Source organism: Ctenopharyngodon idella, chromosome 23 (assembly GCF_019924925.1).
Source record: "Ctenopharyngodon idella isolate HZGC_01 chromosome 23, HZGC01, whole genome shotgun sequence".
In the NCBI taxonomy this organism is placed as follows: Eukaryota; Metazoa; Chordata; class Actinopteri; order Cypriniformes; family Xenocyprididae; genus Ctenopharyngodon; species Ctenopharyngodon idella.
In genome coordinates, this window is record NC_067242.1 from 4,482,111 (window position 1) to 4,506,378 (window position 24,268).

A 24,268-nucleotide genomic window follows, 5' to 3' on the forward strand; every position below is an offset into this window, starting at 1 on the left:
GTAATGAAATGAAAACAAGCTGGAAGATTTTTAATTGATTATATTAATTGATTGGGATGCCTTTTAAATGAACTGTTGAACTGTTGCTATATGATTCAAACTATCAAACTAGAGGTTTATGAGATGCTGTTCTTAGAAGAGTGTAATAATTCAGCTACTATTACAAATGCAAGTAATATAAAAATATTTTACCCTGTTGAATTTCAGGAAGTGTCTATGAGGTCATGTCAAGAAAGCATTGTTAATAAGTACGGGGAAGTGAAACTTGTGACATGAGAAGTTAAGTTCCGCATATTCCATCTAAAATTCATGAGAAGTTAGCCAGACTCTGGGTCTAAAGCAACCTAAAGGCTATGAAGTTACGTCTGTGTGATAATATGTTGTTGGTTCTGATTCTGAGTCTCGTTCAGATGAATTGGGTTTATTCTCAGGATCACCAATGGCCTCTTCACAAAATGTGTGACTCAGAGAAACTTACAGTGGCCTACAGAAGCTGCGGTGAGATCAGTGTGATATACACTACTGTTCAAAGTTTGGGGTCAGTAAGATATTTTTTAACAGAAATAAATACTTTTATTCAGCATGGATGCATTAAATTGATCAAAAGTTGCACTAAAGACATTTATAATGTTACAAATGATTTCTATTTCAAATAAATGCTGTTCTTTTGAACTTTATATTGATCAAATAATCCTGAAAGACATGTATCACGGTTTCCACGAAAACATTAACTGTTTTCAACATAATAAATGTTTCTTAAGCAGCAAATCAGCATATTAGTATGATTTCTGAAGGATCATGTGACACCGAAGACTGGAGTAATGATGCTGAAAATTCAGCTTTTAATCACAGGAATAAATGACATTTTACAATATATTCATGTTTAAAAAAGCTATTTTATATTTTATAGGAATAATATTTCACTGTTTTTACTGTATTTTTGATCAACTAAATGCAGCCTTGGTGAGCAGAAGAGACGTAAAAAAAACATTAGTTTACCGATCTCAAACTTTTGAATAGTATAGTGTGTAAGTATTTATATATTATATTCTTGTGTGTTGTTTAATTGAGAGATGTCAATCATTTACATCAACTAGTGATTTCTCAGTTCATCTTAAAGTGTATTTCAAATTGCCTTCATTTTCCCATTTCATTGTCTCAGACCCTTTACAGGATATAGGTTTCACTTTCCTGCCTTGTCCTACCAGATTGACCGATCCTATAAAAATCAGAGTGGCCCTTATTCTGAGTGAGTTTTCATCTAATAATACCATTTCAGATGAATGAAATCAAGCCCTGAAGCAGTAACTGTGTGTTCTCTACAGGGCAGCCCATCGATGAGCTTTATTCGTCGACTGAGGTGCTGCTAAATGGCATTAAATTCTACAGTAAGGACGAACCCCTCTGTCTTCCTAATTTCCCACGTTTCACTTTTTGTGGAAGCAGGAGAGGAGGTGAGCATGGAAAGTTTTTGGTTACATTTGTCATTTTTATGATATATATATGCAATATGACATTATTGGGAAAGGTGTATTCAATTTTAATTTCTCCAGAACTCATCAACATAGAATCATCATTTAAGTCAAAAGTAGACCTTCCTCTAAAGGTTTGGCTTTCACATTCCATTTAAACATCTATGCTTTGATTCACCGTGACATGAAAGTGAAATGTCTCACTTGAGTTTTTTCCACAGGGTAATTTTCATCTTAACCTACGTGCAATAAATCAAGATGGCTTCCAGATCGCCTGTGTGAATGCAACTCTTAGCTTCCAGTGATCCTTTAAGACAAGAGGACCTGTTCTTTAGCTGAGGATATCTGTAAAATGTATTCTAACATTATTGAACTCAGATGTTATTCTTACTGCATTTCAGCAGTAAGTTGCTGAATCAAAGTTTAATCAAACTTTGATTCAGCGTTTAATGTGTTTAATCAAAGTTAATTGTGTTGTTCCTTTTGGATAATTATTGTTGTTTCTTCAGTTATGGGAATTGAGTTAATGTCAGCATGTGTTCAGGATTTTTGCTGCTTTCACATGATTTTATTGTTTCTCCCTTGTCTCAGACCTTTAATTTTTTAAAACTATGAAAATCCATTAGTCACTATGAAATTAAAATAAAAAATTCTTATTTTTTTAATGAGTATTGCAGTATTTATTCACTGTAAAAAGTAATGCGCTATATCTACTCCATAAAATTTTGACAACAGATTGCAAGCAATATTATTAATTAAATTCAACAAATAGAATTGAGTTAGAATTAATCAAATTAATTCCTTAAATGTCAACCATTTAAAATGAGTAAAATTTAAGTAAATTTAAACAAAAACATCTGAATATGATGAATTAAGAACTCTTTATTTTTTATTGCCAAAATTGAAGACACCTGATGATAACGAGCAGAATCACTGAAGGAAAGAGAAGCACAAGAATTAACAGAGGTTTAGATGTTGATGTTGATTTTATTTTAAATGATTGGTCACCATTATGGTGATCAGTGTTTCATTTAGTTGAGCGGTTTGACTCTTTGCTTTTTATGTCAATTTGGGGTTTTTGTAATGGTGTTTGCTAATTTTACACATTTTAAATGGACTTTTAAGGAATTAATTTGATTAATTCTTACTCAATTCTTATATGTTGAATTTAATTAATAATATTGCTTGTAATCTGTTGCCACAATTTTATTGAGTGTTTTTTCTCGTAATCTTCAATCAGAATAACTTCCCCTCCCTCTTGCAGTGACATCTCTTCTCTGATGATGTCCGTCGTGAGGGCGGGGCAACCTGTCACTCACATGAGAGCCACCAATAGCAAACCACAACCATCCAATCAATTCCCCATGGACAAAATCAAGCCCCGCCCTACATTTGTTCTTGTTTGAGAAGCCGTTTATACTTCACTATAGGCAAGAATATACTATCACAACTTCTGTTTCATGCCAACTTGAAAAAAAAAAGATTTAGCCTATATTACATGTTGAAAGCTATGATGATCTGAACAAAGAGTGAAAAAAAAAAACATTTCAGTATTTATTTTGTGAAAATTGTGTTTTAAAAAAAAAAAAAAAAAAAAAATTGCGACTGTGTAGTAAAGCTTTTTTCTGAAGTTAGTGTCAGACTTTGTCAGTGAAGAGCATGTTTGTGATATGAGATGTGTGTGAAGAAAACAAGGAAACATCAAGGTAAAGATCGCAAATATATGTCAACTAAATATCTTTATTATGTTTTATTTTCAATCGAGGTGTAATTTCCTCAAATTATGGAAAAATTTTGAATTCTGTCTTTTTAGGATGCTTAAAATGCTAGCTATAGCGAGACGACAGAATCTGCCATTTTATTGCAAAACTGTAAAAGATTTCCATCATAGAATTAATAAACAAAAAACACAGTATAAGATGTGGTGGAAATGACACTGCGTTGGAAATGTTTCCTGACTTCCCGAAAAATAACACAGAATTCTCCGGCGATGCATGTATACGCCCCAAACTCACACCATTGGCTGAGAGTCTCTTCTGAGACCCCTGATTGGTTAACACAAAATATATGTAGGTTTATATAGTAGTCAAAAGGTTAAAAAGTTAACTCGAATAATCTTTTGGCTTTTCATCAGTAGCGCTTTACCCTAGTTTGCTTTTTAATGCATATTGACAGCAAATATAAACAGCTTAAGGACGTTTTTGTGAGTGCATCACACACTAAATATATTTCAGACAGAAGTCCAGCGCAATTCTGTCTGTCACCAAGAGATGGAGCCATTAACTCTTCTGAGCACTCCGTTGCGCGCCATCTCATTTCCGCTGCTTCAGTCACATCCTCTCACACCACTGCTGAGGATTAAACAATTAATTTTGATTAACAAACAAATTCACTATTATTTGTTGTATTGTTTTATGTGTTTTAACATTTTGTCAGATAACTTATGGAAGTAAAGTTGATACAATAAACTGATGCAATGAACTAAAGTGGAATGTTTCACAAAATATTAGGCACCATATTTAATTGCAAACAACACAAACTGCAAAGTTTCTGCCCTTTCATAATGACAACACACAAAGTCATCTCATATTCATGTCGAGTGATGTGACCTGATAATCTAGAGACATATAGACCTAATGTACACATGAAAATTTAAACAGGCAGATCTGGTTGGGTGAAGTGTTCCTATAGCAGTGTCTTCTCATGTCCTCAGAGATCAGATCTGCATCCTTCCTCATTTCACATACATTTACTTACTTATTTTCACGTCATACAGACCAGAACTTCCATCATGAAAGCCCCTACTGCATAATAGTTCTGAGCTAAGCATCACATGCTCGCACTCCAGTGATTTAGAGAGTAAACGGTTCACTTTTTGAAATTAGAAAATGTAAGGACAGCTTGGGAGTTTCATTTACTCCAGTCAGGGCTTGAAAATATGAGTTCATTTTCATCACAAAGCTGTTTTGATTCATAATACAGAGAGGCTCTTATTGTATGTGGTCAAACTAGCATTAGCAAACATAAGTTTTGAGCCATTTGAGCAACATGTTAATTGAATTTTTTTAGCAATGCAGTACAATAGTTTTCTTGATTAACAGGTTGAAAAATCAACAACAGTTTAACTTTGCAAAGCTTCAAACAGCTATCTGGTAAGACAGCTTATTAATTAGCATGCTAATGTTATCTACAATGAGGTAGAATCACAGATGTTTCAGTGGCTGATAAATACACAAATGTGAATATATCTTAAAAATAAATTTTCTTTATTGGCATCTGTGGTTCTATGAAGAACCTTTAACACCTTTCCATAGTGAAAAAATAGGTTAATTAATCACTGAAAGGTCATTTTGAGAATCCAAGATTGGAATCCAATCCTCTTGGATTCATTAATGGTGTTTATTAATAAACAGATAAGTGGATTAATTGTTTGCGCCCACAGTAACCATGAAGGGAGCAGCACAACAAAAGACTGTTAGCCAAGAATCATCCATCACCATAGGAAACCTGTTTTTTCACTTCTTCTCCAACCATCCATATCTTTGAAGAAGCTAGAATGCTGGAACCTGCAAATGCAGTGCATTAACATGTGCTTATTCAAGAACTGCCTTAAATTTGACATGCAAGTGGATGTTTTATAATAGCCTATATAGATATGCTGATTTTGCCACGTTCAGTCAGTTATTTCACTAAATTGGAGTGCAATCGTGTGAAAAGCATGAGAAGCTCAGTATGTTGTTTAGCCACTGCAGTTTCATCCATAAAGCAGTAGCCATCATTTGTCTAGGGCAAGCTTTCTGTTATGGTCCAGTTAAGAGGTTTTCGTTTTTAAACTGTGGAAATAGCTCCAGTATGGTGATGGAGCGTGCAGTGCAGTGTGGGATGGCTCTGAGTCGCTGTCCTCAGACTGCACTGCTGAGGTATTCTTTCAGGCTCGCTCACAGAGGATAAAGGAAACCTTTTGTTGCTGTGAAAGGTTGTTCCCTAGCAACAGGGTTGCATTTGGAAGCCTAGGTGACGGTCAATAAATAACATCACTCTCAAGTTTCGGCTAGTTTGGAGATGGAGGTCTCACTGCATCTTGTCTTACTTTGTGTAGATTTGTAGGCCTTTCAGTATAACCTGTCTTCCAGTGTAGGTGTAGTTTATATGAAAATGAACGAAATGGACCATAGCTTTAATTGCTTATTAGCATATTTGACCAACGGAACTGAAGTATTGTTCTTTTTGGTGGCACTCTGCAAATATACAATGCTTGAACACTCAACAACCATGCAGACTTTGGGGTGGAAATGATAAACTGCTCAAACAAGTTATTCATTGACCTATATAGAGTTACTGAACAGAGCACCAAAACTCATTAAACTCTGGACACATTCAGAACTGTGGCAAATGCAAAACTTAGTTTTGTTTTGTGTTGTTTAACATGTGAAGTTAAACACAAGCTGAGACAAGTTGTTGCGTATTAATCAATCAGAATTACAGGATGATAAAGTTCTCAGTAGACGGTCAATTATAATATCCAGTATCGCAGTGGAAAAGGATGCCTGGTTGCGGGTGTAGTTGGGGCAGGTTTGGCCAGTTGAATCAGCCTGAGCTGGAGGGGGAGGTTGGGAAGGAGGGTCTAATATCCTGCTATCAGCACCAGGAGGAATTTGCAGCTTTAACCACTGACAACAGACACAACCTTATGACTGATAAAACCCTTTAAACTTCAGTCATCATCAGTGCCCTCGCTGTAGAGCAGCTCTTGTGCTTAATTGATGTTTTTATTTCTCATTACAGCCTGTTGCATGCCAGACTAAATTGTTTTTATTTTCTTTAAACTGTTATGGCAAACTTCATTTTTATTCTTTAAAGTGATTCATGTATTTTTATTTGTCATTTAATCTGTGTATTTGTTGTTTTCCACTATTTTATTTGTGCACCGCTAGACAACCCGATCTCACGGCAATTCGTACGTATTTTACGAGGTGGCTAATTCGTATGAATTCATACGACCTCATTCATACGACCTCACTCGTATGTTTTTTGCTAAATCGTACATATTTTACGAGTTGCCAAATTCGTATGAACTCGTATGAATGACCTACCCCTAACCCCGCCCCTAAACCTACCCATCACTGGGGTTTAGACGAATTTGTACGAGTAAGGTCGTACGAATTCGCCACCTCATTAAATATGTACAAATTGGTCGTGAGATAGCGTTGGCTAAGATGCTTTTTAAAACACTGTAAAAAATATTTTCATCATTTGTTATCACAACATTTTTTCTTTTGTTAAATCAACTTCAATAATTAATGTGGTTCAGATAACATAATATTTTGAGTTTCTGTTGATAAAACCAATCGCCTTCATTGTATTAACTCAAAATTTTAATTTCGTTGAACTCAAAATTTTAAGGTATTTTTTTAAGTTAAACCAATGATTCTTTTTTATAGTGTATGAATGTATTTGTCATGCCAATAAAAACGCTATAAAATATCAATATAGACAAGTGCAACTAATAATAATATTCTTTGTATTTTAATAATTTACAAATATTTTTTATTATTGATGTTGAATTAATGAGTCTTCCTAACCAGATTGGATAATGTCAATATGGATAATTTGCAAAAATTTACTACAATAATAATAATAATTTTATTGTTTATATTTTATTTCTTTCATTTTTATTATAATTGATGTTATTATTTATAATTAATTATTTTTTGTGAGTTCCTAACCACATGGAATAATGTTAATACATCATTTGCAAACATTTACTATACTACTACTACTACTTTATTATTTTTTTAATCTTTGTTTTACTTTTTTTGCCAATAAGTCTGTATATGTTGTCTTTATTTTTTGTCTTTCCATACACTGACAAAAAATTTCTTTGAAACAAATTTACTCAGAAATTGCTAGTAAATTTGACAAATAATTACAAAGAAATGGCAATGAATAAAACATGAAATTTTGAAGTAAAAAGGATTTTATTGTAAATATTTACTACTTTGAAAAACAATTAATTTTTGCAGTGTTCTGACATACTATAAATGTTGATACAGATAATAATTGTTTATTTACAATCTTTTTATTATTGATTTTGTTATTCAATTAATTATTTACTACACTTACTACATGGGATAATGTTAATAGAGATCATTAGCAAAGATTTACGACTACTACTACTACTACTACTACTACTAGGCTACTATTATTATTTTCTTTTTTATCTTTGTCTGACTTAATTTTGCATCAATTTGACCCTTCTTTGTCAAAATGTTTGTAAATTTTGTCTTTATTTTTTTTCAAGGAACTTTCGTGTGTCTTCCGATACAGATACGATGCACGTTTGTGTGCTTTTATTATTGTTTTATATAGTATTTGCGAAAGAACAGGCTAACTTTTGTGTGTGGGATGCTTGTCTGTGGCTGCAGCTTCAGTAACACGCGTCCCCTTGGAGACTAGAGCAGGAGCAACACGTGATACTCCGCCTTACTTATCAGCTTTAGAGGAGAGAGAGAGAGAGACGCAGTGGGAGGAAAACGAAATAAGCGTTTTCCTCTCTCCTCCCTAAAGCATCTCGGCGTGGGGGGAATTTGGGAGAGTGGGGAACTCAAACGCAAAGTTGACGAACTTTGCACATCTTTTACAAACGCCATTTTGATTCCTCTCCGGAACAACTTTTGCAGCTTCTTTTTTTTTCTTTCTCTCTCTCCTCAGCTCATCATCACCATCATCATCATGTCTCGGCGAAAGCAACCCAACCCCAACAAAGTCAAACGTAAGTTACTCGGCTCTCCTAAAAACTCTCTCGTGGGCCTGTTGTATTGCTGTTGTGTGTTTATTTGATGTGTTTTAGCTTAAGTTCGTGTTGGAGTCAGAGGGAAAGTTAATGTGGAGTAAGAGGACACTTTTTTTTTCCAACTTCAGCTTCCTCGTTGCGCGAGGAGAGAGACCTGATGCTCACGCGCACAGCCCAAACCTGCCCCAAACAACACCGTTTCTCTAAGACAACGGCGTGTTTCAGTGCACACAACTTTGGGTTCATCTTTACCAACTTTTTAATGAGATATAGAAGTTGTTGCATGCGGTGATGGGGTTCAAAGTCTGTTGCTGTTAGCTAGCGTTAAGCTAACGCGCTGCTGTCGCGCGGAGCATCACATCTCGCGTGCACTTTGATCGCTTCGGCTCGAGCTGGTTCTGCCACGCTTCGATCGTTATTAATCATCGAAAATGTCGTTTTAAATGCATATCTTTTGGTTTTTATGTTTTTTGTGGTTTGTTTGTTTGTTTATTCTACTTCGACAACAACCTGTTGCGTCATAAAGTTTGTTTATCTGTTCAAGGATGGCCTATATTTGATCACGAAACCGTTCAGGTAGTTGCAATTTGAGTAAAGAAAATTCGGTTCGTTTTTTATCGTCGAAAACTTGTCGTCTGTCACATTATTAATCTCTGTTTTAGGGTTATTTAAGATGCTCATCATCAAAGTAAACACGTTAGGTCTTTTAAATGTTGTTTTAAAGTGTTTCAGCAAGTTTTATTGAAAGTTTGTCGTTGTGAACTGAAGGAATGGATGAGTCCGCTCGGTCTCTCGGGAGACGGCAGCAGAGCTCGCGCTGGTTAGATAATGGTTGCTAGGCATTTGTGTTCCGTCTCTTTTCCGCCCCTCCTCGGTGAGGCAGAAACTTCAGGAGAGCCGGAGGTAAACGTGGCAAATTCACTCGCCACATTTTGTGCATCATCCTCGGTGTCTTTTATGGTTTTAATATGCTTTTTGCTTGCTTTTTGATGTAGTTATGCAGTCAAAAATTAAAATTCAGGGATAGTTCACCCAAAAATTACAATTCTGTCATTTACTCACCCTCAAGTTGTTTCAAACCTGAATAAATTTCTTTGTTCTGCTGAACACAAAAGAAGAGATTTTGAAGGATGTTTGTAACCAAACAGTTGTGGGGGACCATTGACTTTCATAGTATGGAGAAAGAAAGAAAAAAAAAAAAAAAAAAAACGATGACAGAATTTCCATTTTTGGGTGAACTGTCCCTTTAAGCAAGGCCTCTGGTAACCATAGTCACGATAAAATACACTACAGCAGCAAGATTTGTGTGATATTTTGCTCAAACAATATAAAGTGATGGATAAAATTGGCTATTGGCTTGTACATCAATGAACGACACATACGAATGACCTAGCAAAGTCATATTTACAAGTGGGAAACTCAGATGCTGAGATGTGACATTGAAAGAGGCTGGTCGATTAGACACATTGCAGAAATGCTAACCTATAATATAGATAACATCATGTAATGTATCTGTCACATTTAGTTGTCACACCATGGATAAATAAGTAATATTTTCTATCATTTTGAATTTAGATGTAGTTAAATGAAGCCAAAGCATCAAGCTTTTGAGTGTCACTAAGTAATGGGCAAACAAAAAGACGGTCTGAAACAGTGTGACACGGAGCAACAGAGACTTCTATAATCACTTGGCTCCAGCTCCACTCCAGGTTTTCCATTTTGCACTCCAGTGAAGCTGCTCCGACTTTCAAAACACCCATTCCATGCTCCGCTTCCACTTCACACCACTTACATACCCTGGTGTGGAGTGGATTGGTACAAATAATAAAAAGTCCCATTACTGCTCAACCAATCACATTAGATGACCAAAACTAGTTTTGGGGGGTCGTGGCAAATAAAGATGTTTCCCTTTGCTTCTTTGGCCTTCTTTTAAAGGAAGGGAGGAGAGGACAGATCCGGATCAGCAGTTCACATTCCATTACGAAATTCAACACTGTAGACGAGCAGAGTCAAAAGCTGCAGCAGTGCACTATCACTACACAGACATCATGTCTTCTCTCCATCTCTAAATATAAGATCTTATGCGACCCCTTAAAATAAAAGCCCCACCTGATGTATTTAGCTGGACCATAAAGATGACAGAAAGCACATTTTCTGTGCTTTTCCTTCAAAATAATGAAGTTAAAGCTTGGCAGAGAACGGCCATGTTATGAATAGGACCATATGAAGGCCTTGCAGCCGGTCTTAAAGGATCAGTTTGATGATGTTGTGGCTAAAGAAGGAGGATGTTTCCATGTAGTTTTGTTTGTTTCCTCTTTGGCTAAGGCTAATAGGAAAGTTTGCACTCATATTTGTTCTCTTTTTATTTTTAGTGATACATTCTAGAGTTTCTGAAATATGCAGTTGCACTTTTTTGTTCTCTGAGCTATGCTAATGGAGTTTATGAAGTGTTTTCTTACCGTTTTTACATGCAGGATCTAGTGAATGAGATCTCAGAGGAAACCGATTGATGCTAAGCTTTTAGGGAAGATTTCAGATTCCATTTTAGTCAGGGCCGTAACCACCGCCATAGACATTGAGGGGGACAAGTCCCCCCCAATAGTTAGGAAAGGCCAAGTTGCCCCCCCCCACTCCATTATCCACCTCTCTGTTTGTTGTTAGGATGACAAAAAAGTTTTAAAAGTTATATTTTTAGGCTGGTCTGCCTCAGCGCTCATCACTGTCAGAATGAGTAAGCTGGCCAATCAGATCAAAGAAGGCGGGGCTTACTGTTCACAGAAGACGAGTGCGAATTCCAATGAAACGCTTTCGTTTTAGCAGCGAAGTAGCTAAATATTTAATATTTGACGACTGTTTATGATTGAAATATTCAGCAACTGACATTAATATCCAGTGATGCAAACTACTCAACATTTTTATGAAATTTCACCGCTTTGAATCGAAAACATGCTATTAATTGATTAATATATGATTAAGTAATATCATTATAAGTAATACATAACCGAATGTGACGAGACAAGTAATGTTTTGCGTTTTTGACATATTAGACATAAAAATAATATTTTTTAAAAAATATATGATTTGCAAATAGTTTAAATCGATAACTTAAATACAGAATACTTTTTATTTCTTTTTCGTTATTCCCTTAAATTCCTTTTAATTAGAGCTGTCAAAAGTATCGACTTCGGTACCAAGTCGGTACTGAAATTTTAAAAATGTGACACTTTGAGCGCTGTTGAGCGGATTCATAAACACCTCTGATTGGTCATTGTGTTCACGCGCTCATCAGATATGACTGTGATTGGCTATAATGATCAACGCACGGAAGTGTTTGTATTTAAAAGCGTCACATTTTTAAAATTTCAGGACCGACTTGGTACCAAAGTTGGTACTTTTGACATTTCTACTTTTAATAACAAAATTACCCAATAACACGAATAGAATCCCATGCATAATGTCCCAGTGTGAATTTCTTTTCATCCTATCCTTAATTGTTTCATTGTTTATGCATTCTCAAATGCTTGAAAATCTGGTGTCCAGTCCCTCTTGGGAGTTTTCTAGGGATAATTAAAAGTATATCACCCTCCCTCGGGTCTCAGTGAGTGTCCTGGGTATTGACATTATCTAAATTCATTATAGTAATTCCCATGATCCCTACACAGCAGACCTAGTTGTGGCTGCCAAACGATAAACACTTTACAGCACTGCTTTGCATCAATGACCTCCTCAGATTTACATTTCATTTTATTTGATTTTCTATCTTCGATAGTAAGACCATTCTACCTGGAATGCTTTGTAAATAATTGATCTCAGATTCAATTTGTGTAAAGTGGATTTGAAACATCACATCTTGTTATACCTTTTATAGCTGGTAACATTAGGCAGATGTACCTGGTTAATGGATATACATCCATTCATTCAAAATGTTTTGCTGCACATCTTATTGGATTTATTGGTTATTAATACTATTGAAGTCAAAATGAGGCCTTACACATGTGCGTTAGGGGACCTGTGTGGTGGTCCTGTTATCCTGATGGAGAGGGACCTGCTTTTGGCCTTAGGGCAGGATGGGTTGGCCCTTTGGCTCCCAGGCTATATTTATCCTGCCTTTTTTAGATAAGATTATATTCCATCCTTCTGTGGGGCGTGTAGCGGAGGCAGGGACACAGCGGGAGAACAACTCGGATGAAGTGAGAGATGGAGGAAAATGAGCCCTAAGGTGTAGGCCTATTTGTAGTTCCCCCCCACAAATTAGGTGTTTATCCATAAATATTAGGATGTTGTTGTATAAGTATACACACTTAACATCACACAAAAGAACTAGATATTCAAATAGACAAACTCGTTCAAGAATGGCGGCAATTAGTTGATGTTGCAGAGTTTTAAGTGTTTGTTGATGGTAGTAGCACACAGATTAGCTTGTGTTTTATTAAAACGAGTGGCTTATTTTAGAGTGACACGGGCGTGCTTCTGTCTGGACGTCCTTACAAGAATAGTATTGGGTGCTGACACTTTAGCCCCAGCTATATTTGTGGTTGTCCTGGTTGAAGTCCCTCTTTGCCTATAGTTTGTTAACGCAGTCAGGAAAATGCAGACATTTCATGAATGCTGCTCTGCCTCCTTCTCACCGTGGCTCATTATCGTTAGATGTGTCATATATGGGATTGAAGGCTTAACCTCAAAAATTCAACCAATCCTCTCTGTGATTGCAGGAGATTGCTGTCATGGCCCACACAGGCAGCACTTATCTTTGGCTGTGAAAACATGAAAAACATGTTTGGTTCATGAACAGTGAAGCTGCTGAAAAAGTAGCAGTTGCAATAGATATAGTTCAAAACAACAATTCAGATTGATTCAATTTGAATTGTGAAAAACTATTTAAAATGACTTGATCTACTTTTGCTAAGACAAGCATGACTATTAGGAAGTTGCTGTATTCTTTTCTTTCCTATTGTGGCGTATATTGAACCTAGTCCATGGGGAGTTAATTGGATGTTTGGATACTTGTGGTTTGCTATTGGTCGATCTCATGTGAGTGACAGGTTGCTCCGCCCTCACGCCAGTAAACGTCATCAGAGAAGAGATGTTGCTGCAAGAGGGAGGGGAAGTTATTTTGATTAACAATTATGAGGCGCATGAATTAAAAACAAATGCTGTGCAACAGAAAATCATTTATTATAAATACTGCAATATTCCATAAAAAAACAAGAATTGCCAATTTTGTTTTCATGATGACTTTAAAACCCTCAATACAGTAGCAGCCACATAGCAATCGGAACACAATATTCCTACCATTGTGACATTGAGTTTTATAAAGACAGAACATCATAGGAACTGCATATCAATGTTTTCTATGTCTAATTTTAATCTAGTTTTATTGTTTTTATTTTCTGCACTCAAAAAAATGAATTGTTGGATTTACTTAAAAAAAAAAGTAGCGTCAAGTGGTTCCATGCAACTATATTGAGTAATTTGTACAAATAACAATTTAGTTGAATGAACAAAAGAAATTCAAGTAAAGCTGACAAAATTTCTTTGAGTAAATTGAAATCATTTGAATTTGTCACTGTAACGTAATAGGGCTGCACAACGATTAATCACGATTAATCGTGTCCAAAATAAAAGTCTTTTTACGTAATGTATGCATGTGTTCGGTGTAGAATTATTATGTATATATAAATACACACATACATGTATATATTTAAGAAATATATGCATGTATAAATAAATAAATATATTTATATATAATTTATATATATATTTTATATATAAATATAACATTTTTCTTAAATATATACATGTGTGTGTATTTATATATACATAATAATTATACACAGAACACACACATATATTACGTAAACACAGACTTTTATTTTGGACACGATTAATCGTGATTAATCGTTGTGCAGCCCTATATTTAAATGTGCAGTTTACTTAATGTTGTTTATTATGTAAGGTGAACACATTTATTGACTTAATTTACCTTATTAAATTAACTATTTGCTCTACAAAATGCATTAAAAAAAATAACTTTGAGGCGCCACTCTTAATGGCATAATGGTAACCACAAAATTCAAAAACATTATAGAAACTCCTCTAAATGTCCATCATAACTGAACATTAAACACTAATATAAACTAACAACATCTTTCCCTTTACTGAAAAGCACATAAAATAACACTTTAATCCATAAATTTACTCTCCTAATGCAGTCCCTTGCAAAGCATACTGGGAACTACGGATCCTCTGCCCAGTTAGTTATGTCAACATAAATTTGTGCATTTCACTCAGTAATGTTAAGTTGACTGAACAAACACTTCTTAAGTAAAGCTGACAATACTCATTTTTAGTAGAAACAACTGTTAAATTCTTAATGTATTTAGTTTTTAAGTAATGTGAACAAGTATGGTTTGAGTGAAACTAACAACAGTGAAAGTTCATTTTTTGAGTGTGTTGGTTTTATTGAAAAGTTTCATTCAAGAGATTGATTGCCATGCTTTTAAAGTCTGTAGCTTTAGAATTGTGGAGAATCTTTCATCAGAGCACTGACCCAATCATTGCCATGTTTACAGTTATCAGGCTAATGGGCCATCAGGCTGAATGCATCTTTTTGGTTTTTGACGAAGCCTCACAAACACCTCCGAAGCCCTGTTATTGCAGCCCGTCTTATCACCTTTCCCAGCTTCTCCCCCGAGCCGCTCCAACCAGCAAATAAAGTTGGTATTTGCTAAGAGTTCAAAGTCTAACCCAACGGCTATCACCGATGTGAAAGAATGCCACAATGGAGAACAGGAGGGAGAAAGGGAGGCAGGGAAAATGGAGCTCCAGCAAGCTGAGAAGAGGAGATGAGAGGAAAGACAGGAAGTGAAACTTGCCTCTTCTCTGAGGTGGAGGGGAAAGAGATGAAGGAAGTGTTCGAACAATAGCAAGTTAGCTGCATGACTGTTTTCCCTCACTGAGATTCAGACAGCTCTACGAACAGACATAGTGATTTTGACAACAACGTCCCTGTTTTTGAGGGCGTTTTATCCTCCACATTGTCTTGTTTCCTCAAGATAAGTGTTTAAACTGAAGTCATAATGATTTATCATTATTTTTTTTTATTCATCTTTAATTAAAATAAAATAACTTCCCCTCCCTTTTGCAGCAACATCTTCTCTGATGATGTGTTTACTGGCATGAGGGTGGGGTAACCTGTCACTCACATAAGATCCACCAATAGCAACCATCCGATCAATTCCCAATGGGCAAAGTCAAGTCCCGCCCTACATTTTTTTTTCTTTCATTCAAGAAGCTGTTTCACTCAGATATACGTCACAGTAGGAAAAGAAAAGATCACAACTTCTGTTTCATGCCGAATTTAAACGCTGTGGGCCGACTGATGTACGGCTCTTTTCTGTCTCAGCTCTCGTTTGCTCTCTCAAGCCTGAAGCTCCCTCTCTCCCTCCCTGCCTGCTTCTCTCTTGCTGACTAAACAGTTTTGTCAGCTGGCAGTTGCTCGCAGGATTTGCGATAGCTTCTGGAGGCTGGGACGAGGGGGAGGGGTGGTACTCACAGGCAGCACTTGTTGCTTAGTGGAGCTGGCCGAGAGAAAAAGAAAAGGAGGGAGGGAAGAAAGGGTGGAACAGACAAGACGAGGGTGGTTGCAGAAAGGAAAAAAAGAGGCCAACAGCATCGCACAACCAGTTTCTGTTTGATTACGTGTGAGGGAGATAGAGCGCAAATGACACACTGCACTAATGTGTCATCTTGAGTTGGGGTTGGGACGCCTTGTGACCCAAAAAGGGTATTTTGTTGCAGCTTACCAATGGGTGGCGCAACGCATATTCTGCATCTGACACGTTTGAGGACATGCAGACAGGCCTTTGTGTAAACAGCGCAAATCTGGTCGTCTTATGTCAGGCAAAATCCAAGAGGTTGCTGTTTGCTCCCGTCTGCTCAGCTGGTCTGCCACCTTGCCACTCGACAGACAACAAATATAGCCCGCAAGGATGAGCTGCCCTAATGACACCTTACCTGGCAGCCACAGTGCATGCTGGGAAAAGATGTAATCCTGAGATGCAGCTCGACAAACATGACGTTGACCACAGATCTGTTGGTGACGTTTATGGTCTTTGTTGTCATTTTTGTATTGCTCATTTGCACTGTATACTAGGGCTGGGCGATATGGCAAAATTAACCATCTGGTTAAAAAAAAGTTCTATTCCAAGTGCACTACACCTGAAGTTATCAACATGGCGTAAATGAAAACAAATGACTTATTTGTTAAATATCTTTGCAGTAGTGTTGTCAAAAGTATCGACTTCGATACCAAGTCGGTACTGAAATTTAAAAAATGTGGCGTTTTGAGCGCTGTTGAGTGGATTCATAAACACCTCTGATTGGCCATTGTGTTCATGAGCTCAGCAGATATGTCTGTGATTTGGCTATAATGATCAGCGCACGGCAGCGTCTGAATTTGAAAGCGGGAGCGTTTGAAAGCATATCAGTAGACCGGTCTGCTGATAAACACCTGCTTTCAAATGCTCCCGTGTGTATCTGTGCTCGGTGAAGAACGTCATTGATGTCTATTTACAACATGTTTTTGAAGCGTTGATCATTGTATTTAGTCACAGACATATCTGATGAGTGTGTGAACACAATGGCCAATCAGAGGTGTTTACGAATCCGCTCAACAGCGCTCAAAGCCTCACATTTTTAAAATTTTCAGACTTGGTACCGAAGTCGGTACTTTTGACAACACTACTTTGCAAAAAATATGCATGAAATATGAAGGCAAATATTGTACAAACATAACTTATATCCTATATACTCATAAATAATATAAAATAAAATAAAAATGCTAAATATTTCTTAGCCAAATAGTAATAGCAATAAATAACACCAGTAATAGGCTATTGTTAACAATAAATGCTTTGTAAAAATAATGCATGCCTGTCACCATCATGCAAACATGAAATATCAAACATACAGTAGTAGTTCTTTACAGGTTTTTGCGTTCCATTGCGCTCTTTTTCCGATTGTTTTTATGTTTGTTGGACGTGTTTGGCTGTTGCACTCATGTCTCGCGTCTTTTGCAGCATCTGAAACGGCATTCTAAAAACGCAGCAGTCAACTTAAAAAAAAAAAAAAAAAAAAAAGTTTAACTCGCGTTTAATAACTTCGCGCTTTTTCCTATTCCATTGCCCGCGTCTCGTTTTTTTTTTTTTTTTTCCCAACACAACAACACATTTTTGAGTGAACAGCCGCTTAAGACCAGCAATGTGTTCTACGTTCATAGAGCATCACACGAGAGCGGTTAATCAGGTGCTCCATCATTTTCTTCTCTTAAGGGTTATCATTGCTGTATTGTCAACATGTCTAATTGTAACGTTTGCTAACATTTTTATTCAAAAACGCAATTTATTGATTTAAAAAAAATAAAATCGAGACAAAACATTAAATTTGAATTAATTGAAAAAATTTGAAAAATCAGCCCTACCGCATCTCATCCCACTAAGAGCCACTTTGAATGCCTTAGCAATATCATAGCAACGCCCCTGCACTAGGAAGGCGAGTTTTGCATGTGCCCCACTCAAATTTTCTTTTAGGTTCTTTTAGCTTGTTTACTAAAGTGCAGTTCCATGGAAATGTTGAGTGTTGAAAATTGTGCTTTGTTTTCAGTCCACCCCTGGTTCTTATTTGAAGTCGCTCCATGTTGAATTCAGTAATCAAGCTTTCCTGTAGCTGTTCGTGCAGTGGAAACAGATAATTCAAGTGCATAACAACATTCTCATTCAACCTCTTTTTCAAAACCGAACCATACACATACACATACGCATCCACATCCACACCCACACACACACACACGCACAATGTCCTGCCATCTCCTCTCATGAGCTGAAAAGGTACTGTTGTTTGTTCTGCAAACACAGGACACACCTCGTATCCACAGAGACCAGAGCTCATGCCCCTAGTCCAACTGCACCTCAGGCTCGTAAAGAAGTCAACCACACACCTTCTTGCAACCTCTTGTGCAAACACATGGGCCTCCACCTGAGAGCATCCCTTTGCACAGCTGCTAAGAGTGTAGGGGGGATGGGGAGGATGAGATTACTGGACTGGCCTTGGGACGGAGGCGGAGACACTGGGAGTGAGTGAAGGCAAGGAGGGGAGGAAGGAACTCGAGGCTTTAAAACTCTACCAGCATTCCTGTCTCGCACTTTCTTTAGTAAAAATGATCTTGCAAGTTTAGACAAAACAGTTGGTCATGTTTGACTTTTCGCATCTTTGTGATGTGATGACCAATTTCACGGATATGAAATATCCCAAATATGAAGCCCAAAAAAGCGCATCCATCCATCATAAAAGTAATCCATACGGCTCCAGGTGGTTAATAAAGGCCTTCTAAAGCGAAGTGATGCAAAATATCCATAATTATAACTTTATAAACTGTAATCACTAGCTTTGCATTGTAATCACTGTAATCACTAGCTTTCTGCATTGATCTGGATACATTTGAAAATGGCGTTTTCTTTTCAAAGTTTCTCTTCCACTCGAAACGTTGAAAAATGCTTAAGTTATCTTACTGTGTATGCGTAAAACATAATAAAAGCTCACTGAGGTGATACCAAGAGACCAGACATTATAAAGATTTTATGCTATTCTTCTGGCACAATCATTTTATTTGCAAAATATCCCACCAATAATTGGTGCGCCCAGGTCGCATTCGATCACTATGCCATTTATAATCTAAAACACAATCAACCTCATGTTATGTTTTAGGACAGCAATGGCAACTTAGTCATTTGAAGGAATGTAATATGAAGATTGTACAAAGTAACATTTAAGACCAAAGACTAGGGATGCAAAGGGGCGGAAAATTTCTGGCAAATTTCCGGAAACTTTCCAGGATTTTTGGAAACTTTCCGGAAATTTACCGGAAGTTTTCCGGCCCTTTACATCCCTACCAAAGACTGACGATCAAAACGTACAGAAAAATATGAATTTTCAAATGTATCCAGATTAGTGTAGACAGCCTAAGATTGTGTGACAGTTAGGTCATGCAAGCATCAATGCTGAAGAACTCTTCCTGAAAGCCGCACCCGGTCCACTCATAAAATCCAACCTACCGGAATCCACCTAAAAACTTAACAGAGTCATCACACCAAAAGGATAACACTCCTCGATGACAGGTCAGCCATTTCGAAATAACACCAGGCCACGCTCCTTCTGTTTAGGGACATCAGCATTAGAAAAGATAGCAAATGCTGATATGCCGGCTACTGTTTCCAAAATAAATGCGTCTTTGTGATGGAGCCGGCTGAAGTGATGTGAGAGGGGGTTGGGTTAGAGAGGTCTAGGGCGCTCAAGCCCAATTTTGGGCTGCAAATTCGAATGGCCAGGTGAAAAGGTAGAGGTGTGTCTGCCCCACTGGTCTGGGGTTAATGGTACTCTGTCTAGCTCCCATGGGAAACAAGGAGTCAATGGGGCAGGCTCTGCTGACGTGCCCCTGAGGAGACGGCACAAAAGACAGCGAGCAGGGTTCTTTCTTCTCCTGAAACCTGGCCTTTCCCATCAGGGGCTATGTACACAATGAGCAGACAGAAACGCTGCCCTCCTTCAACACCTACTTCACAGCAAGCCAACACGCACAGATATTTCTGAGGGACCCGCCCAGATGACATGTGGAAAACCATGAAGTCAAATAAATAATGTAAAAGTCTCAATCTACTTGGATGAATCTCATTGCCGTTACGTATATATTGTACAATTATATGGCTCAGACATTTTTTTTGATAGTTTTTTGTGAGATTCACCCACTAATGGGATTTAATTTTTTTTCCTGTACAATAGCTGGTTGGATTTCACTGTGTGGTTCAAAACAACTGCTTGTTCAAATGCTATAATCCAACCTGTCTGTGCCTGTCAATGAGATTATAAGAGAGGATGAACAGTAACTGCCACATTTCAAAACATCTCCATTGGAGTTAGTCATCAGAAATGCTCTGGATACCTCTACTTCCTTCATCTAGTTTCTATTCATCCACAGCATCCCACAAAGTATGTCTGTCCAAGAAGTGTTATCATTAACCAGGGAGTTAGAACTCCACTCGTGAACTTTGTTACCAAGTGGTTGGGAAAAGTAGAGCAGAGGCAATAATAAACTTAATCAAAGAGCAGAGAAGATAACCAGGCTGTTGATTGGCTCATGAGAAGACCAGATCAAGGGTCTGTCTGAAAGTACAGCCTTTACAAAATGCATGTTGCATGACAGAGCTTTGACAAAATGGCTGCTTCGCTCATCCTTGTGGGTTACAGTTACTGCTAGCCTATATTTTGTAGTTTGTGAATTTTATAAAACTTTTGAAACTCATGCAGATATTTGTAGGCATGTGAAGGGTCATAATTGTCTGCACATGACTTTTAAAAACTTGCAACATCCTCATTTGGTGTTTGATGTCTGTTTTGTCTCCATCATTGTTGCATAACATGTTATAAAGTGGGTAATGCCCTGTAATGTCTTCTCTTAGATTGCACTCATTTCATTCTGCCATAATCTTTGAACAGGGTCAGTGGGTAGCCGATAAGTTATAAAGAAATTTACAAAGAAATTCTGGGCCTGTAGGAAAAAGATTTGTTTGCTGCATTGTTTTTGGCTTTTAGACCACCATAGATTTGTTCCCGGATTTCAGGTGTTAATTCATTTAAATCTTTGCCTGATGATGTCAGGATTGGTCACTTTCGAGCTGCATGTCTGTGTTTGTGATTCAACTGCCTGTTTCATGGCTTGCTAAGGAAATGGCCTATCCCACAAGGCTGTGTGTGAGTCTGTTAAACCTCTGCTGAACAGGAAATGGTGGATACTGGATGTTACTGTTATGATAACTATTGTGCTACATTAAGGGAATTGTTCATCAGAACTAGTAAAATAAATGGTTTCAGTATGGTTTCATGTAAAGCCTTCATTTTGCCAGGGAAAAGCAGACAGGAGAAGTTCTAGTCTGTTCTGCTAATCTGGCTCTTTTGTTAGTGGTAAACATTAAATACTTAATCAGGTTGTGCTCTAAGAACCTCTCGCCAAGGGAAAAAAAAAGTGTTTAAAGCTCTCCAAAATCAGTGGAGGAAACCAGAACTTTTTCCATTGTTGAACCATGTGACCATTTTGCTAAGCCTGCTTGCCTTTGTTTGAAACTTGTAATTGTCTCTTCCTGCATGTTTTAACCCCTTTTATCCTTTCAGGACCTCACGATGTTGAGGGCTGTCACCCACCCACCAATCTGTACCCACTCTGGTGCCGCCTTACATCTGATGGGACTCTCTTTATCAGTGTGTGGGTAAACATTAAGGGGGCCTATAGAGATGGAAATGAGGCCTTTGCGGCCCTGCAGCCGAAATGCTAGTGCCCTAACGCCTCTATAGACTGTCATGGAATTACAAAAGAGATTGGTCTGTAATGACCAGCCGTCCTTTGACTGCTACACTCAGGGCTTGTGTACTTTTTCATTTCTGTACCAGCTGATGTCATTCACATTCGTCATTTGAAGGTGGTTTCAAGCTAATTGACACTTAAAGAACAATACAAGCATGAATAACATGTTGTGATGTCCAGTGGATAACATTGCACATTTGTGCACCCTACTCCCGAATTTAGTCTTTTGAGTTTTAAATAATGTTTCAAATAGACTAAACTTATTTGTATAGAAGGTGACACCTAGCATACTTTTTTTTTTTTTTGAAGGTGACACTTTATAAGGACTCTATATGCACAATTAAGAAACATAATCGTTACATAGAAGGGTTGGAACTCATATAACTCATCAATAAAACATGCTATTTCATTTTCACCAGCATTATGGACATGACGGTTCTGAAAGCAACTTTGATGTCCAATAAGGCTGCAAATATTTGAATTTGAAATGTCGAAATTACTAAACCACAAAAGGTTCTATATAAATTTTATAAAATATAATCTGCTAACTTTTTCTACCAAAGTGTTGTATGTGGGGTGGCAACAATACAAGATGATAAATGTTTTTCAAGCTGCTGATCGATTCGTAATGTTATGCTGAATGATGACATTGTATGACGGCTAGCAAAAATGTAGGTGTAACGATAAAGCTTTTATATGAATCGTCACAGACATAGCTTACTCCAAATGGAGATCCAATACAGTGAAATATAGGGAGTGTTTACACCACACCATTTTCCTCTAAAAAAACAGAAAGCTTTTTATGCGTTTTGGCCATTTATTTACGCGATAACGGCGTTTTGGTGGTCTGAAAACGCAAACTTTTGAAAACTATACCGTTAGCATCTCCGTGTAAACTGCAAAAACATGAATCTGTGAAAACGGTGATGGCATGCACATGCATATTACGTGTTTAGTCTATCCACCTTATTTTTCAACATGGAAATAAGGTGTTTTCTGTGAATGTGCGAGACTTTTGATTTATTAGTCGCTATAGGGAAATGACGAGAAGAATATCAAAGTGCAGTATACTGTAAAAATAAGGTGGATAGGCATGCGCGCGGCGAGTAAAGAATGCGTATGTGCGCGGGCGCGTAGTCTTTCTTTACAAAGTGACATCGCCAACTACTTGTCTAGCATGAGTTTTTAGTACATCGTTGATGTGTAAACGTATCTATGGACAGAAATGAACTCTTTAAAAAGTTTTTTGATTCTTTGTGTAAAAGCTTAATTGACCCTTTTTCTCGTGTGAAATGACATTTGGAAATTGCAACTAAATGCGTCAAATTTGAGAATTGAATTCTCATGCATAAAATTCCCACTTTTGGCTCGTTCTTTGTAGACTGCCTCTACAGCCTTTTGTAGGATGGTCAGACTGATGCTAACCACCAAGCTGCCACATTTACAAAAAAATTGGGACTTTAACGCTCTCAGCCTGCAAATTCTCCACTGAAGTTCCAGTGCCTCCACCCCCCCACTCTAGATGAATCGCTCCCTTGTAGGAGCGTGTCCTCAGGCAGCCGCCTATGTAGAGAGAGCCCTGCACAGCAACTCTGGAGCGGTACGAAAGGGAAAAAAACAATGTGACTCTTATTTCAGGCAGGGGAGGGGGGGTTGTACGTGATGTGATGCTAGGGAGTCGCTTCAGCACAGCCGAGAAGCCCTGCGCGTCAGCATACACTGGAGTGTGATGGATGACCCCTGCTGCAACCGCCGGTCTGGTTGTCACTCAGGCGAACGGCAATAGCAAACAGCTGGCAGCCTGGGGCGTGATTGGCCGAAGGGAGTCACGTGGTTTGGCCTTTGGGGGCTGGGCCTTAAAAGTGGGTGGCGGACGGCCGTCACAGCACCAGTTGGCTGATGTTTTGGCCTTGTACTTTGGCCTGCATCCTTGCTTTTGGAGTTTAGGCCATGTAACATTGGAACAGAAGCCAAAAGTGGGCCAGAGGGGAGGGGAGGTGCAGGAGTGATCGAGTGATTGAGTGAAAGAAGAGGGAGTGAGGGAATTTACACTGACTGACGATAACATCGCTGTCAGAACTGGGCCTTCGAGGTGTCCAATAAGTGTTTTCACAAATCTTTCATAAGGTTTTTTCTCTCACCAAACAGTCAGTCTTTTTCAAGGGGAGGAGAAAAGCACGCGTGAAAAAAAAGCCACAAATCATGCGTGGTCACTGCATGTCTGTTTATGTGTGCACATTTGAGCCACACTGAGATGTTCTCAGCATCAGCTCGATGAAGGCTGTATTCTTCTTTGCTTTACAAAGAGCTCCATTATAGTGTGCCGTAAGAGGCATATCTGCCTAGTTCTCTGTCAAACACCCCTCCAGTGGTTTTCCTTTTCTTTAGTCTTTCAAATTAATGATGGAGAACCCACTGTGGTGGCTCTCCAGCCTCAAAACCTGACCAAGCATATTATTCACAGTGAATCAGATTGTCTTGAGTTTGGTTAAACTGACTAAAACGTTCTACAGAGTATGTGTTAATCCGGTTTGTTTGCACACCTCTTTAATAATTAGCATCTTTGTTTCTTGTTATTTTGTTAACGTTGTT

The 24,268-nt window shown here is 37.7% G+C and overlaps 2 protein-coding genes across 6 annotated transcripts in view; both read left to right on the top strand.

Moving 5' to 3' along the window:
- The first annotated feature begins 281 nt into the window (after window positions 1-281).
- ly86 (lymphocyte antigen 86) lies at window positions 282-2,137 on the top strand. Its single transcript, XM_051881539.1, has 5 exons — window positions 282-498; window positions 1,163-1,249; window positions 1,326-1,454; window positions 1,554-1,606; window positions 1,694-2,137. Exons 1-5 carry the CDS (start codon window positions 354-356, stop codon window positions 1,775-1,777), a joined length of 498 nt encoding a protein of 165 aa, XP_051737499.1. The 5' UTR covers window positions 282-353; the 3' UTR covers window positions 1,778-2,137.
- A 5,784-nt stretch (window positions 2,138-7,921) lies between these two features.
- Window positions 7,922-24,268, top strand: part of rreb1a (ras responsive element binding protein 1a) — a 55,911-nt gene continuing 39,564 nt past the window's right edge. For 4 of the 5 annotated variants that reach the window (XM_051881530.1, XM_051881534.1, XM_051881529.1 and 1 more), the window contains exon 1: window positions 7,923-8,244. Coding sequence is in view for 2 of the 5 variants with exons in the window: in XM_051881529.1 (XP_051737489.1) it covers window positions 8,205-8,244 (40 nt within the window). In the remaining 3 variants the exon portion in view is untranslated. Of the gene's footprint in view, window positions 8,245-24,268 lie in introns of all 5 variants that reach the window. The other variant, XM_051881532.1, reaches the window with a different exon arrangement.

What these genes read in the sequence shown, in the direction of transcription:
- ly86 (XM_051881539.1), top strand. Translation starts at nt 354, where the DNA reads ATGAAGTTACGTCTGTGTGATAATATGTTGTTGGTTCTGATTCTGAGT. An exon ending in TTGTGGAAGCAGGAGAGGAG is followed by an intron (nt 1,455 to 1,553) that starts GTGAGCATGGAA and finishes TAATTTCTCCAG; the next exon opens with AACTCATCAACATAGAATCA. An exon ending in AAGTAGACCTTCCTCTAAAG is followed by an intron (nt 1,607 to 1,693) that starts GTTTGGCTTTCA and finishes TTTTTTCCACAG; the next exon opens with GGTAATTTTCATCTTAACCT.